General features: G+C 35.1%; 1 protein-coding gene across 1 annotated transcript; it reads left to right on the top strand.

The window, feature by feature from the left end:
* The first annotated feature begins 346 nt into the window (after nt 1–346).
* LOC141813142 (AP-5 complex subunit mu) lies at nt 347–16,509 on the top strand. The gene is made up of 8 exons (XM_074701050.1): nt 347–494; nt 629–769; nt 1,032–1,343; nt 1,974–2,260; nt 2,386–3,284; nt 12,382–12,438; nt 15,492–15,539; nt 16,221–16,509. The coding sequence occupies exons 1-8, from the start codon at nt 439–441 to the stop codon at nt 16,293–16,295; spliced, it is 1,875 nt and encodes a 624-aa protein (XP_074557151.1). The 5' UTR covers nt 347–438; the 3' UTR covers nt 16,296–16,509.
* Nucleotides 16,510–17,839: the final 1,330 nt, after the last annotated feature.

Below are 17,839 nucleotides of genomic sequence, written 5' to 3'. Positions count from 1 at the left end.
GAAAGCTTCTATCCGCTACTCCAGTGATTTCATATGGTTTACAGGTCCCATTCGATCATGTGAAGTCAGGTAAATTGAAAAATTACAATTAATTACGACGGAAGAGGATATTGTATAACTTGGAAAAACTTCTAAGAGTTTTCTTAAATTAAAAAAAAAAAAAATAGGCAGTTGTAATCTATTAAAGATATTAGATTATTAATTAAATATTTAATTTTTTAAATTGATTAATTTTAGGTGTGATAGATAGATTGATGATCTAATAAATTTTTTTTTGTTAATAAATATTAAATATAAAATAATAATCCTGTAAAGATATTGATTAAGCTGTGTTATTATGTTGTCATTTTGACCCCAACGCCCAATCTGTGATTTTCTCAATCATACGACGTGCAGTTTACTCGCCTCCGACCTCGGAGAAGAAATCACGGCGCGACAATGGCCATCCGTGCCATTTGGATCGTCAACTCCCAGGACGTCATCGTCTTTTCAAGGTAAATCGGCGTACCTTCCGTTTCACCTTTTCCTCGCCACTTAATCTTAGGGTTTTCTTCTTGATCTTTGTAACTTGAGTATTACTACTCACTTCAAAATCGGCTTCTTTCTTTCTTTTTTCACCATTTTGAAGGAGATTCCCGACGGTGGAGAAGAAATGGCGTTCGGCTTATGCTAGAGAGGCTGATAGTTTGCAGAATAATGGAAACAACTTGCAGCATATGCTTCCGTCAGATCTTGAATTTGCTTCCGCCTTTTCAGAGAGGAAGAGGAGGTAAAATCTTTGGCAATTAACCTTTTCTTTAATTGTTTACGAATACTAAAATTCGTTGATGTTCATCAAGTAATTTTAGTCGTCCATCTAAGTGCAATTCGTGAGACATTTGGTCATTTCGATAGCATTCCATTCATCATGATTCATAGTAATTCCAAAATTTTGTTTGCTTTCATCCTAGATTGTTCTTTTCTTTTGAGATCTGCAGTAGTTAATGATATATGCAAGCCTATGAATTATTTGAGTGGATTTTCTTGCTCAGGGAAGGTTCTGCTCAAGGTTTTGGCATCCGACTGCCTCAGTCAACTCGAGGATCTGACTCTTGGGTTGATGATCCAATCACTCGTCACGTAATATCACTTTCTATCACTGGAAAAGAAGGCGAGACTGAGTCTTTGCTGTGGCCATTAATTCTGCATGTAAAGGGAGGGTACTATATTATCATTTTGCCTCTGGTTTTGCCTCAACAACTTAAATTATATGAGAAATTGCATGGAAGAGCTGATTGTGGAAGTTCAGGATTGGAGGAGAACAACCTTTCTGCCCTTCTATTCAATCTTCCATGTATCACAGGGTAATGTAAGTTTTATGGTAAATAATAATTTCTTCTTTCCATGTTCAAAACTGCTGTCTACTTGCAGTGCCTGAATTGGTGATGTTTTCTCTTTCACATGTAGTACTTCTTAATTGATATAGTAGAATTGGGATCTTGTCTTTCATAGCACAGTGATGAGAGATTGTTTCTCTCATTTAATATTTAATACTATTATATTCAGAACGACTCGAACCTCAGATGAACAACCATTTGTGCTGGTGAAATTAGCTTATGTTGATGTAAAGTTGCTCCATTATAGGAGTTAATTTAAACAATTTTTAGATACATAGTTTAGCAGAGAGAAGTATTGTAAAAATGCGAAAGATGAATCTTCTATGAAAGATGTTCTCGAGGTACATTAGGTGTTATTTGAACCACATATGATTTTGTAATTTGGTAAATTGTCAAAAGGTTATCCTACATCAGAAATTAGATGGGTTAAAGATGGGCCAGCTTAAAATTAATAGATTCAATTCCATGAATTCATTTGTTAGATCCTCTTTCAGTGTTCATTCTTTTCTTCCAACATGCTTGGAACTTAGTTAAATGTGATTGGATCCTATCAATTGGCATGAATGTCTGCATGCTCACAAATTCTTGTTTTTGCAGGGCCATTATGGTGGCACACACTATAGGGGACATAATTACTGGAGACTCTTTAGATACTGAGGTCATTAGTTCATCTTCGTCTGTAGGAGGTTTGCTGGACTCAATTACAGGTAGTATAGGCATATCAGGAATTTCAGCCAGGGCAAAACCTATTGCAGTATCTGCTACTGCTTCAAGTACTTTAGGTGCTTCTGCTGTTACTGTAGCAACAGATGGTTCCAGAAACACTTCCAGACCAATAGACAAAGATGCACTGTGCACTTTTATCAGCAGTTCGATACCCTTTGGTTGGTACTTTTAGTTATGGTATTTCTCATCTCAAAATTTTTCTGTATCATAATTCCCTAGTTTGAAATTTTGGATGGTTTTCATGATAAAATATATGTTTGCCTGTGGTCACATCTGATATCAGGGACACCTCTTGACCTAAACTTCTCAAATGTTTCTGCAATCAAAACCCAAGGATTTTCTTCTTCTGAACTACCACCTATGGAACTCAAGCAACCTGCCTGGAAGCCATATTTATACAAAGGAAAGCAGCGAATATTGTTCACAATTCATGAGACTATAAATGCTGCAATGTATGATCGTGAAGAAATATCAGATTCTGTTTCAATTTCAGGGCAAGTGAACTGCAGAGCAGACTTAGAAGGACTGCCTGATGTCTCATTGCCTCTGAGCGGACTGAAGAATGCTAGGGTTGAAATATTATCATTTCACCATTGTGTTCAGGCATCAGGGCATGGAGATGATAAGCAATCTATAATGTTTTCTCCACCAGTTGGGAATTTTTCTTTGATGCATTATCAGGCTTTATGTGTTTCTGATCCACCAGTGAAAGGTTTCTACCAGTTATCAATGGTTTCAGAAGATGAAGGTGCTTTTTTGTTCAAGTTGCGTTTGATGGAGGGCTACAAAGCTCCCTTCTCTATGGAGTTTTGTACTGTTCTCATGCCTTTTCCTCATAGGAGGGTAGCATCATTTGATGGAAATCCTTCTGCTGGAACAGTTTCAATGACTGAGCATTTCATGGAATGGAAAATTGTTACAACTGGGCGTGGTATAACTGGTAGAAGCATTGAGGCGACATTTTCTGGAACGATCAAATTTCATCCAAGGACAATGCAGAGAGGCTTTTCACTGCCTAGGTCAGTTTCTAGAGATATAATTGAAGAAGATAGTGACATTGAGGAAGATGCCTATAACAATGCTCTAAACATGGAGGAAAATTTAATGGAAAAAATGAGTAAGGAACTTGAGTCAGCTGATTTGGAAGAACCTTTTTGTTGGGAAGCATACAATTATGCAAAAGTGAGTCTTCACTTTCCAAATGCTTATGTTGATTATATTATCTTTTGTTTGTTTGGTTTTTCTTTTTATGTGATGACACTTGGACAGTTAAAATATCGCTCAATACTTGCACTAATGTCTTATTTGCATTCAGTTATAGTATTTATCCTGTCAGAATGAATGCTTCTTTTTTTGTTGTCACACTTCAATATTAAATTCTCTTTTAGCGAAGTAATTTAATTGTAGTCGTATAGCTGCCACAACTAGTTTTCAAGTTCATGTTTGAAGAAGAAACATATTTATAAAAAATAGAGTTTATCAGAGTATTTCATCAGTTTGATTTTGTAGTAAATCTGAATTTGTTTTTGGTCTGACTTGAACACTACTTGCCACTGAGTTATTATAAAGATTGATGCTAAGTTATGGCACTTCAACGTGTCTGTACTACTTATGTTAAAGGTAAATGATGGGGTGGACTAGGTAAAAGAATTTATGAGTATTTTACTAAAGGGGCTGTGATACTGGATTTCCAAACAAGACTTAAGATCAAAAGTACCATAGGTAAAAAAAAATGCTAAGTTAAGAAACACATTATGAGATTTTACTACAATGATATAATCTAAATATTCTTTTTTTTTTAAATAAAACCAATAATACAGGCTATTTTGAAAATCAGAAAAAGGGTATCAAATATCAAGTTTAGATATATTTCATTATTAAATTTATGCAATTTTAGATTCTTATGAATTCTTTTGGATGCAAATACTTAGATTGTGCATATCTTGCTGCTTTTTGCTCATTCCATTGACCTTCTGATGCAAATCATAATGAACCTATTAAATTTAAACCAGTAGAATAACCAGATTAGGTATAATTTTTAAATTCATTTTAATGGCTCTACCAAAGATAGAGAACTTAGCATATGTTACCAGGTTATTGTTGTTGGGTCTACAAAAGAGATCCCAGCCCCTTAATCTCATCAATATCTTTGTAAATCTGTACTGCATCTCTATTTTATTTGTTTTTTTAAATATTTTTGACAAATAAAGGTTTGAAATTTAGGTGTTTGCTCACTCATTCCTTTATTCTAAGGAAACTGTTGGATTGATTGAAAATTCTACTTTTTTTCTTCTCTCTGAATAAAGAAAAATTAGAGAAATATTTCTCAATTCTAAAGGTTCTTTTCCTTACCCTCTTTCGTTTCCTTAGCAATGCCCACTTGTAGGTAGGGTTGAGTATTTGGTTAAAACCAAATCAAATTGAATTAACCGAAACTGAACAAATCAAATTTTTTCAAGCTAACCAAACTGACCAAACTTTTCAACAAAAACTGAATAAACCAAACCGATAAAATATCGGTTAATTCTATCGAAAATCGAATTAACCAAACTTTTAGGATTTACTGGTTTAGGGATGGATGAGATCGCCGTTTGCAAGGCTATGACTCCTCTTAGTGGAATGCCCCATCTCTTCTTCCTCCTTTTGATCTCTTTTGCAATTTCTTCTTCTTTCTTTGGACGGGATTCGGAAGCATCTGTGGCAGTAGCTTCTTCATCCTCTTCCTGTTGTGAGGAGAGGAACAATAGCAACTTGGAACGCCCCACCTCTTCTTCCTCCTCTTGATCTCTTCCATAGATTCTTCTTTCTTCGGTCTGGATTCAAAAGAGCTCGCGGTAGCAACTTCTTCATCCTCTTCTTGTTGCGAGGAGAGGAAGGACTCGATGATGCCGTGGATGAAGAGCTTGCAGCCACGACTGGAGAGGTCAAGGCCGAGTCGCTCGCCGGTCATGGAGGCTAGAGTAGACCATGGCTTCGGAGGTGGAACTCTTTAGGTCTACGACTCCTCTTAGTGGAACACCCTGCCTCTTCTTCCTCCTCTTGATATGCTTTTGACGATGCCGCAGACAAAGAACTTGTGGCCGCAGCGGGAGAAGTCAAGGCTGAGCCGCTCGTCGACCATGGAGCGGACCATGGCTTCAGAGGTGGTGGACGTGTCGAAGTATAGCAGGATGTCGACCACCGCCGCCTCGATCTTCTGATTTAGCTCCTCTATCGCGTGCCACTTCTCTTGCCCCTCCGCTTCTCATGATTAAATCAGTTTCTCACGAGTAAGTCGGTTTATTTGATGTAATTGAATTGGGGACTTTAAAATCGAAACCGAACTGAATTATTTGAAATAATTGATTTTTTAAATCGAAATTCCTAAATAATCGAATCGAATTTTTAAATTCGGTCGTTTAATTCGATTTACCCAAATTTTTGCTCGCCCTTGTAGGAAATTTAGGCCTTAAGGACTTTGTTAGCAAATCGGTTAACTTGCCATTTGAATTAACAAATGATGTTACAACTTCATTTTCTCTTCCAAGAAATCTATTTATCTCTCAGCGGATGCAATAGCTCTAGTTGAATTTTCTTTTTATGAGAGAACTTGCTAAGTTAGTACCAATACAACAACCACCACCACTGAGCCTTTATCCTATTAAGTGGGGTCGACTATATGGATCCTCTTACGCCATTGAGATTGATTCTCTACTATATCGTTATTTATATTTAAATAATTTTATCTTGATTTATCGTTGCTAGCCAAGTTTTTTTTTGATTTCCCTCTTCCTCACTTATTGTGTATTTGTTATGATCTCACATCGCCTATTGGTTGCTTAAGTCAATCTCCGTACCATCTTAAATGTGTCTTTTGGAGTTTTCTTTTAATAGGTGCAACCTCGATTTTCTCTTTAACGTTCTCATTTCTTACCATGTGCATCCTCGTATGTTCGTATATCATTTTAACATCCTCATATCTGCGGTTCTCATCTTTTGCTTGTGTGTTTGATCCATAGCCCAACATTGAGTTCCGTATAACATAATTTTTTAAAACTTTCTTTTAAGATTTAGAGGTACCTTATGATCACAAAGAACACATGACACCCTCCTCTATTCGATCCTTCTGTTTGCATTCTAGGTAAAACATTGCTATCAACTCCTCTATCCTTTTATAAAAATGGTTCTAGATACTTAAAGCTCTTAATTACAACTAACTTGTCATCTCCTATTTTAACAATTATCTTGCTATGTCTATTACTTCTAAATTTAAATTTTATATATTCGTTCTTTACTCTACTAAATCTAAAACCTTTTATTTTTAGTGTTTCTCATCAAGATTTGAGCTTAATATTTACTTCTTTACGTGTCTCATTGACTAAATAGAGATTTGCAAACAACATGCTGCCAAGTTAGTATCAATACACCACATATTGTGAAGGTTACCTCAATTCTAATAAGGAGACCTTTTTATGGAGCATCCTTTAAGTTTCAGAATTTTCAATGTTGTCTCCAGATGCAAATGATCACATTCATTGCGGTCTTGTGATTGCAAGATAGTTAAGTTCACAATGAGTCTTTCATGTCTTGTTGGATCAATTAATGGCTCCCCTTGTCTTGGTATCAATTTGATATTTGAATCTACAGTTTGCTTGAGCATATCAAGTATATTTCTATTGAGAGATATAATGTCTCATCTTGAGTGGTTCACTAATATATCAAGAAAATATCTTAGGTCAATTAAATGCTTGATTTCAAAGTGTTGATGAAGATAGACTTTTCAGCCTCATGATCCTATGGAGTCACCACAAATGATGTTAATCCACAAAGATAATAAATAGAATAAACTTTTTAATAAGTTGAAGTACCAACATATTTAAGACATTTTTGTTCATCTCAAACTACAAGTGAGCAAAGCTGAATTGACCTCTAAGGGAATGCCTTAGACTATACATGGAGTGAATATCACAGGTGAAAAAGTGTTCAGCTAATCGACTCTATAAATCTAAATGTATCTCTTAGCCGCCAATCTAATCTTTAATAAATCCATAATACTATAGGTGATGCCTTTATTGTGAATAAGGAGGAAGAAGTACCATCTTATTGGTAGTATGAGACTGTAATATCAACATTTCCTCAACCATAGTATGTCTCTATCTTGAATATGAGAGCATTTTTGAAACAATCATAGTTTAAAATTCCGTTTTGTGTCGGTTGCAACGGGCTAAATTTACTGTTCCATTTGGCATTGACATCATGAGGTCATGGAGGTTGCGGCGAACTCCGCAGGGTCGTGGAGGTCGTCTGATCCCGTGGTGAACTCCGTGGGGTTGTGGAGGCCTTGACGAACTCAACTGGGTCGTGGCGGGACGCTTGTGGGTGAAAAAAACTTAGGTTTTAATTGAAACTTAGGTTAATAATTTCAATCAGTTCCTAACCATAAATAGGATAATATAAATAGATTTAATCAAATCTTACTAAAACTATCCCATTATATTATTTGTTTTAATTTTGAAAATATATAATAAAATATTTATTTATTTATTTACCGTATAGAAGCGTTGTGATCTTGTATTTTTTTAAATTTATTTTATTTTTTGTATTTTAATTTTTTAAATATTTATATTAATTTTTTATTTTTAATTAATATATTTATATCGAAATCATATCGGTATAGCATGATATGATATCAAAACTGTATCATTCTAGTCATAAATTGAAATTCCGATACGGCTTGAGATTCTAAACCATGGAAACAATTACAAGAATAGAATGTGATGTCAAATAATAGATACAAGCAAAATAGCTAGGTGACAATTGTGAGTACCTTTCAGGAGAACAATGCGAAACTTAAGTCAGAGGTCGAATCTGGAACAGTAGATGGTTTTGGGTGGGCAATGATGCCTTGTGGTCACGCATTATAAGGTTTTAAGGTTTTAATGATAGTGGCTCTGATGTTGGTAGTCCTGCAAGAAAAGATAATGAAATAGACAGGTTTAGAAATTGGAAATGCCTCAGTCACAGAATTATCAGTAGATTATGATTTTGAAGAAAGAAGTGACTCAAGTTAGTTGACATCAGTTGACATAGATGCACATTGCGATACAAAGTGTAACAATGGTATCTCTTTTGCAATCAATCAGGATTAAGCAAGGAAGACACACTTATCTACTCTTAGTGATAGGTTATCTCTGTCGCGAGATAAAAGATGAACAAAATAAGTGCACCCAAATACCTTGGGTCGAAGATATAAAGAGGATTACTTGGAAACAAATAGGAAAGGGAACATTACCATGGGGAATTAAAGGCATGCATATATAAATAGCATGCACTAAAAATGATATTATTCCAAAACTTGTAACTCCATGCCAATAGAGTAAGAACAACCAACCAAGTGACAGTACTTCTTTTAGCTACATCATTCTGCTAAGGTGAATGTAAATAAGATGACTTAAGACTTTGGAAGGAGTGAGAAAATATTTATTGATCCTTTAATTTCTTAATAACATTAAGTAGCATAGAAGGAAGAAAAAATAGAATGAAATTTTGAACAATATTTTAGTAAGAAACTTCATGTAGACTGACTTGAGACTCGTAAGATAGATTAGAAAACATTTCCTAAGGACTAAGGACTAGAAATGATCATGACTAAGGTGGTTTCAAACTTGTAAAGGAAGTTTAGAGGGTTAAATTATGAAAGCACAAGGTGGTATAGAATATAGATAATAGGTAGAAACCTCGATATGCATGCTTGATGTCAATCATCTTCCTGTTTGTGAATCTTGAATGGGTAAATATTACCCATTAATATTATGGAATAATGTAAAGTTGTAGTAAGCTTAATGATAGGTTACAAGTTTAAAGTGAAATTAGACAGATAAATAACACAAAAAGTGGTAACACCTTTTACAAATGTCATCAAACCATTTGCAAACATAATATTGGTAGATGAACTGAGTGATGCAAGAGTAGAGGGATGCTATCAGACGCTTTTAATTGCCCTTAAGGATCTAGGTAAAAGGTTAATGGAATGTGTCTTAAATGTTGTATAAATGCCCCTATGACATAAGACATCATTTAACTAAGAGGAGATATGTGTTGTTGCCCTAAGTCAAAAAAGCCAAATAGTAGAGCTAGAAACAAAGATGATGGGAGCAAAAGAACCATCTCTAGTGGTTGTTGCTGGATGTGCCACATGGATGGTGTGTAGAGGATGTCCTGGTGGATAGCCATGGAGTAGCAAATGTCTATGGTATGCTCAAGCTTCTCACAATGATTACATATAACTTTGCCTAATACTACCTTTGCGACTCTACCCACAACCTCTTTGACTTTGCTAATGATGTCTCCTATCCCCATAGGATCCTTGAAATAACAACTAAATAACTAAAGTAGATTTGTTTATTAAGGGATTAAATGGTGGTCTAGAGGTGGTAGACACCCTCAACATTCCCATGTAAAGGGATAAACATAATTTTTTTTATTGCTATTATAGCATGGTTCATGAGGCTTAAGGTTAGAAGGCTTCTTTTATTTAAGAAAGGCTTGGTAATAGGGTTGGTGGAAGAATTTGGAAATAAATTGTAAAAAAGTTAATAAGGTTGATTGATGTTGGTGCATATGATAGCAATGATTTATGGCTTGTTTTGTTCTAACAATAAGTGATGTCCAAATTATGGAAGGATATTTATACAAGATTCACCATAAGGTCTTTGAAAAATGAAGTGACTTTAGAGTTTTTTTTTTTGTAGTCAATGGCGATTGAGATGGGGTAGAGCTCGACTAAGTCTTTCTTTCAATTGATGCAGGCAATGAGTCTTGTTGAGATCTAGTTGACAATGAGGATCCTCTTACTGGCTGGGCTCACAATCTCCTCACGAGGAGCTCTCGTGCACTTGGTCGATCAGAGACAACAGTCGTGGCCTCTACATGGGAAAAAATCACTATGGGATTAGGGGACTCATCTCGAAACTAGTAACATTAGCATTTGTGATTATAGGATCTTGTGATTGATGTATCTTGTATCCCAGAGAGGAAAACTTTAATTGTAGGAGGCTCACACATGGAAAGAGGGTTGGAGATTGATCTACTCGCATGATGGAGGTCAATGCTTAGGAATACTCTTTCTTTGATACTAGTAGAGTAAAATTAAGATATCATCTAGGTAGTCCCCTCTACCAATATTTATTATTCATTAAATTACATTTTACATCTTGTAATATGAAATTTACCAATAGATCCCTTGTATTTACAATTAGATTCTTGACAATTGCATGGCATCAAAAGTTATAATTGTTATTGATACATGTATTACATGCCCTTTTGCTTCAAGAGTTTCACCATTTAATTCTGCTATTAGCTTTTGAAATGAATTTTTATATTGGGGTTATCCAATGCATATCTTAATGCAAAGCAAGGTTCAAGTCTTGATCAATGCTAGAGTTTTAGACTTTGATTGAAATGATATTGTTTCAGTACCGTATCAGTGTTTCAATATATGGTGCCAGTGAACAATCGGAAGGAGAAGAAGGAAAGAGATGAACAAGAAAAGAACACATTTATATTCCTAACTCCCATATAGAATCGTACAATTTTAACCTTGTATTGCATGAACAAAAGCTGAAAAATAATAATAAACATCACTTTAACTTGACGCACTTTGTAGCATATCTAAGGATGTTGAATGTTAGAATGACAATATAGTCATCAACATGATTACTACAATTACAAAGTAGTTTCGAGTTTTCTTTTTCAGAATGTCGTTTTAATCGTGCCACTTGGTATGGTATGAGATTTCAAATCATGATGCAAGGTTCTTGGTTAGTTCTTGTTCTTCGCTTCAACCTTCTCTTAGCCTCTAAAGAGATGGAATCTGGAATTTTAGTGGTTGGAGTATCTTGTTTGGTTTGATTATCAAAAAATAGTTTTTTACCCTTTGAATTAGCTGCAACACTACATCCATATGGATGCAACACCAATCCTTTCTTATTTCTGATTTTTATCTGAGACTTGACCATCTTGAGATATGTATGGTACAATTTGGCATAAAACCTTATGAGTGATCATAGACATAATATGCACATTTGTCTCACTTATATGCGGACACAACAAGGCCACAGTGATGTTTTTGCTTTATAGTTTTAGGGCTCTTAAAATGAAGTTTGGATTCACAACTAGCCTATGATTTCCAGACAGTCAAGGCTTATATATATGCAATTGGGTCTTGGCATTATGTCATTTACTATTGGGAACTAGGCACTTGATCAGTTCTTTAGAAGTTGGTCATAGTTATTGCATAAGTGCTGTTATCTAATTGGACCTTGGCTAATTTCAGCTTTTCCACCATATATTCCTACTTATTGATCATCTATTAATCTTTATCATTTTAATCGAAAGTCTCAAAACCTATCGCATAGTTGGTTTGTAGGAATAGTTTTTATTTCTTCGTGAATTTTTTGGGAATAATTATTCCAGTGTTTAGTTGCAAAATGAACACGGAATACCAATTCTCCTTCTCAATCATTCTTATCTATTCCTTGTGTCAAGCTTAGAAATATTGATAACAGGTTGAACTTGTTTTTCCAACCAATGGACTAGGTGATAGAGGGAGAACTTAAGGGCAAGTTTCTTACAGTGAAAGAGCTTCTTTAGATTCCCCATGTGTTATTTCTTTTTTCAGTGGGTGAATAGTGGGACCGAAGCAACTGGGACAATATTTCCCCAGTTTCACCTCATTTTGTTTCTGCTCAAATCAGGTGGAAAGGTTCCATGGAGGTGTTCCGCTTATTTGAATTCCAATGTTTTTTAATAAAATTAAATAATTAAACACTTCTTTAATGTTCTTCGTTATTCAATTTAGGAAATTTAAACCTTTTCTCTTTTTCTTCCCTCCAAGGAATCACAAACTAGGAAAATCTTTCCTTTCCATACCTCTTTTTCCTTAGGTCATTCCGTTTGCTAGTTTTTCCCCATAAAATTCTAATCTATGATTCTAAATGTGGATCAATTTTCGGTATGTCAACATCTAAAAACTTTAAACTATGAAGCGATGTTATACGACCAACCATTATCTCAAAAAGGTTATCCCTCTTAACTTTTTGGATCAAAAAGGTTATCTCATAAATGGTTGTCCATGACATAATTGCTTCAACCAACTTGATTTGGGCATGTAAAAATAGTTCTAAGTCAGGTTGGCACTGAAACAAAACTTAATCAATATTTGCATTTCTTAATTAATATTTGACCACTTCTTAGCATGTTTACAGCTATGAATTCTCATCCATATAAACATAATTTTCAGGTGTCATTTAAGATTCTCGGAGGCACACTGTCTGAAATGTCAATAGACCCAAAATCTGTGAGTGTTTTGTAAATTAATTCATCTAGCATTAAATATTGAATTTCCAAGTACTTCCATGCATGTTGTTTTGTTATCGGAATTATTTATTTGGAAAATGCTACATGCCTTTAATAGAATTTGTGTAGCACCATATTAGTGGTCTCTCACATTTGTTTCTGTAGGGTCTTCAAAATTTTCAGGGTATTTTTATTCACAAACATGTTCCTAGCATTTACATTTAGGTCTCTACTAACGCTCTCACATTAGTGATAATACTATGTAACCAAATTGTTTATGGATATTCGGTCCTAGTACCTAAAGACTTGGTTAGCAATTTTCTAATTGATCATTATAGCTGACAAATGACATGGCAATTTCATTGGATTGCATCTCTCTGATAAAATGACAAATAATTTTCCTGTGTTTTCTTCTTCTCATGAAACATTGGGTTAAAAGTTATGCACGCCAACTAGTACAACTTCATTGGCTCTGTAGGAGCATATCCCATTCAGTCATTAACTTTTTAACCCAGTGGCTCTCACATATAGGTGGGTTCATTGTCGTATACTCCACCTCTGTATTTGATCTGACTATAAAAGTCTAGTTGTTCTTGCTCTTCCTAGAATTTAATTACTCCCGTAAATGGATGTGGCTGTTCGATGTGGATCTCCTACCATTGTGAATCTGCCTAGTCAACATTAGTGTCCTAAAATTTGAACATGACTTCAATCTTAATACATGTGACATCCCTGGAGAATTCTTTTGGTATTGTAGAATTCCTAAGATTGCCTCGAAATACTCATGACACGGAACCTCAAGGATGGACCTCAAGCAACTGAATTATGATGCTGATTGTGAATGTTATATTCTTGTCACTATAAAGTAATTCAGTTTCCCAACAATTAGTCTTCGATATGTATCTGGATTAGTCCATATGTATCCCAACTAATTCAGCCCCCCTATTCTGGCATCAGTTTGATCCATAGGGGTATCAATTGGTTTAGCTCATAGTGTACCATTTTTCTCATGCATATCAATTGCATGCTTTCACTGGAAGATATAAATATCTCTCCATTAGTGGCCACTTTTGTGTCATGGAAATATCTCAGATCATCTAGACCTATGGTGTCAAAGTGCTAATGAAGATAGACTTTCCAGAATTTTGAACCCTGAGAAACTCATCATCCAGAATGCACTTCTCAGCTAGAGTGGTAAAATGAAATACTCAATAGACAGTTCTGATCATCTTAAAGTGTAGTAGAGCAGAATTAAATGTTTCAAACCATGCTCTTTGGAGCTACTTTAGAACATATAGGGACTTTAAATTACATACTACACCACTTGCTACTAATATTTACATTTAGTTTTCTAACATGGTCAAATTTAAACATTCCCTAATTTTACTAACTTGGAAAAAATGTCTTTGCTTTAGCAGAATTACTCATTTTCTTAACCAAGTGTTTATTTTCACCTGAATAGTTTAGCTTCATTTAATCTAATTTGAAAATGAATCTCCAAGTTTTGTCAAGCGTCTATTTTCTTTTTTCTGGATTTGATTTTAGTTGTTAAAATTTAGAACAGTTAATTGTGCAAAACTTTGATGAAGAAAACTAAAGTTGTAAGATCCAAAACTTGTGAAAATGATTTACAAAAGCTTGTAACTCAACACAAACATACAGAAAAAGTTTACTTCTGAAACTCAACCATCTTGACTTGAGAAGTTTTATCCAAGACGGCTTGGCTCCACTTCTATTTTTTTCACCTTCCCATTTCATTCTCGTGTTGGGTTTGTCATTTTTATTTTATAATCTTCAAAATTAATTTGAAGCACAAAGTGTAGGCCGTCAAAATAGTTGACTCAATTTTGATTAAAGTTTTCTAATCTTGAAAATCTTAATTTGTGCCCATTCAACTCAGGAAAACCAAAAACATATCCCCTGTATTATATTATTATATTAAAAATACAAGTAATTCAAGAAAGGAACAAGAAAAAATGGGTTCAACCATAGCCCACTCTGAAAAATAACAACCTAGACAATCTTTCCCATTCTCCTTTTTCTTGTTTCCTTTTTTGTACACGGACTCAAATAGTTCAAGAAATGTTTGAATATGATAACCAACACATTATTTGGTTATCTTCTAGACATAATAAAATGAATATTCACTTGTAATGTTTCCATTTTTGAACACTTGCCCTTGGTAAAAATAATTTCTATGATACAACTACAAATGGGCTTGGGAAAGCAACCAATAGTAATTTAGATGCTGATAAAGTTTGGAAAAGCTTCATGGAAGTAATATGTGAAGATCTAAAGCATGCTTTCCCATACATTTTATCTGTGTACAATTCAGTAACTAAAGTGTTTGCTTTCTTCTGGAAAATCATGTGTTAATTATTTTTCCTTTTCTTTTCACTCATCACTTTATGCTGTTAGTTCAGTGGCTCTTTAATTTGATTTATGGCATGCTTGGCTTGCTGCCAAGTAGCGATGCATTAAAAGCAAATGAATGTTCATGTATAGTTATGCGTGTTTATATATGTTGAAGGCATAGTTGATGACTATGCATGTGTGTCATTACTGCTTTAACATAATCAGCTAAAATTTGCACGATTTATGCTACCCTTGACTTATATTAATGTAATTTCACATAAGAACAAACCAAGGAATGTTACATTATGATGTTCATAGATTCAAAATCAATTGCACAGATCATGTGTGAGATTTTACTGGTCCAGATGCATTAAATTGGGATGTTTGATTGTGACTTAAAAAACTTAGCTAATATTTCGAAATTGGTTGAAGGATCAGTAATTGTTACCTTCTCTGTTTGATTCTCATGGCACATTAGTATCACCTTACAATAATTTTCTATTAGTTATTCTGCTCACATTCTTGTATTGAGCTGTTGATCATTTTGAACTTAGTTAGAGATCTAACAGATATGTATGCCACCATCTGATGTGTTGGTACATGAACATGCTAACATAAGTGCAAATATGAAGTCTGAACATGTGCAAAAGCTCCATTATCACCGTGGCATAAGTTTATTGATTCCTCATACGCATGCAGGTAAGCATTTATCCAGCTGTGAAAGCACCAATCGAGCTATCTATGCAGGTAGATTCTGTTGTCTTTTTGTATCTGGAATTTGATTTGTTTATTCAGTTAAATATTGAATTCTTAAACTTCCAGTAGTCATCAACATTACTTGGCAATGATTCTGAAGATGATTGATTGTGCTTCAGCTCTTTTTACCATATATCCGTTGGGCTGACCGTAAATAATTGAACTTGCCATTTCTTTGTTTGTTAATGTTGGAGCTTATCTTGGGGGTATAAATGCTTCATATATGACCAATGTGTTTGTTCCCAACTTTCTGGGGGAGAAAAGTAATGTTTCCTTATATTACAGGTTTATGATAAATTAAAGGCCAAGATAATACAAATTATAGAAAAGGAAGTTACTGATGGAAAATAGATATTTAGGTTTTCTGTAGTGACAATAATTTATTTATTTTTTAATTGCTACATGTCCTTTGCAATTGTTATAATGTAGAAGAATAATGGAGACAATAGCATCGTGGTTAATATCGTCTGAATGTAGATTCAATAGACTTGACATATTTTTTATTTTAGCATTTTTGTATCAATCTGTTGATGTAGTCAAACTGAAGACCTCGTTTTAGTTTTTAAGTTAGGGAGGATTACAATCTCGTGGTTAATGATTCCATTTTATGCGACAGCAGCTGCCTATCTCAATTTTTTTCTTAAAATTGAAGAGAGTATATTGTTTTGACAGGCTTCCTCTGGAGACTACATAATGTGGAACACTTTAGGAAGATGTCCTTCAGCTATTTCTCCCAAAGTTCAATGATGCTTCCCATAAAACTCAGCTGTACATGAGTCAAACCCTAGAGCAGTGTACTATGGATATCATGTGCTATAATGTATGTACCAGATATTGCTTTATAGTTTCTTGCTTTGAAATACTTTTGAAGAATTTTCATCCCTTAAGATAGCATGATCTTTCTTGCATTGAAATACTTTGAAGTGTTTGTTTTCAGCCTGAAAGAGCATGAAATGAAGTTGTACGATAAGTGCTTTACCCATTATTTATAATCTAATCTCATTTGAGCCTTTTAGAATCACAGATCAAACTAAGACCAACACACGTACTAAAAAAAAGGGGGAAAAGATTTAAAGAAATGGATTGTGCGCCTTTCATGTGCTCGGGCCCCTCTGCTCCTTCTTTCCTTGGAGCTATGGTGGCTTCGGCTCTCCAATCGGTTAGACCTTAATCTCCTACGAGTCAAAGTACATCAACGGGTGTCGACGTAATCGGTATGATCTTTCTGATGGTCAAGTCAATTCAAAGCTCGGAGTTGAAGGAATGAGGCTCGTGGGGCCATGAGTGAGAAGAGAGGCGAGTAGTTCAAAAGAAAAGAGTAGCTTCCACGTATGAGAAAAAGATCATACCTTTATCTACCATTGCCAAACCTTAGATAGCTGATGGAAGAGAATATCCATGTTGCCTTGCTAGAAGGCTACATCAGTCGCCATATGAGCCACGTAATTTGCCACATGAGCAAAGAGTCAGGAGCCAACTTATTGGGTAGTACAAAGTCAAGCACCAGAGGGGACAACAGTTGAGTTGTGCATCTGGTGTAATTGGGTCGTTGGCTAGGTGTCACCCTTGGCTTTAACTGTCAAGCTATGGGTGGTTCTGGTAGCCGAGTATGGTGGTTGCGATTGTCAGGAATTGTCCGAGGTTGAGGTCAGAGAGGGTTAGCTCAATTGAGAATTTTCCTGCCTAAGGGAGTTCCCATATGCTAGAGCTAGTCGGGTGATGCCTTAAAGAGGATAGTTGGATTGCATAGGGGCGGAGGAGGATATGGTTTCCGGAATGGGTTACCTCTGGATATATCAAAAAATATTGAGACAATTCAATCAATGTCAAGTAAATGCAATGGTGGATGATTGGTTAAATTTGATCGAATCAAGTGAAGATGAACTCATAACTTATAGTTCTATTCCCAGTCTCTTCCTCAGTTTTGTTATTGTTGTTATATACTATTAAATCAAGGCGTATGCCCATAATAGAACATGCGAATTTGGCGTGCGTAGTTTGGTGAGATGGCAGGACTCACGACAAACCAAGATAAGTTTAACATACACATGGCAAGCATGGATATGCAAACTAGAGCTAGATTGCTAGCCATCACAGACTTCCATGAGGGGAGCATGCCCTTCAGATATTTGAGATACTTTTAACTTTCAAGAAGCTCAGGATAGCAGATTACACACCCCGCATGGATTCCTTGATCAAGAGGATCAACTTGTGGCCAAAGAATACCATCTCCTATGCAGACAAAGCACAATTTATCACATCAATATTATAGGGAGTAGAATGCTTCTGGA

The sequence above is a fragment of the Curcuma longa genome, chromosome 20 (assembly GCF_044706935.1).
Source record: "Curcuma longa cultivar G26 ecotype Majalengka, Jawa Barat chromosome 20, ITB_CL_G26_1.1, whole genome shotgun sequence".
Classification (NCBI taxonomy): Eukaryota; Viridiplantae; Streptophyta; class Magnoliopsida; order Zingiberales; family Zingiberaceae; genus Curcuma; species Curcuma longa.
The sequence above is the reverse complement of the archived record's forward strand: the minus strand, read 5'-3'. Positions and strand labels throughout refer to the sequence as shown.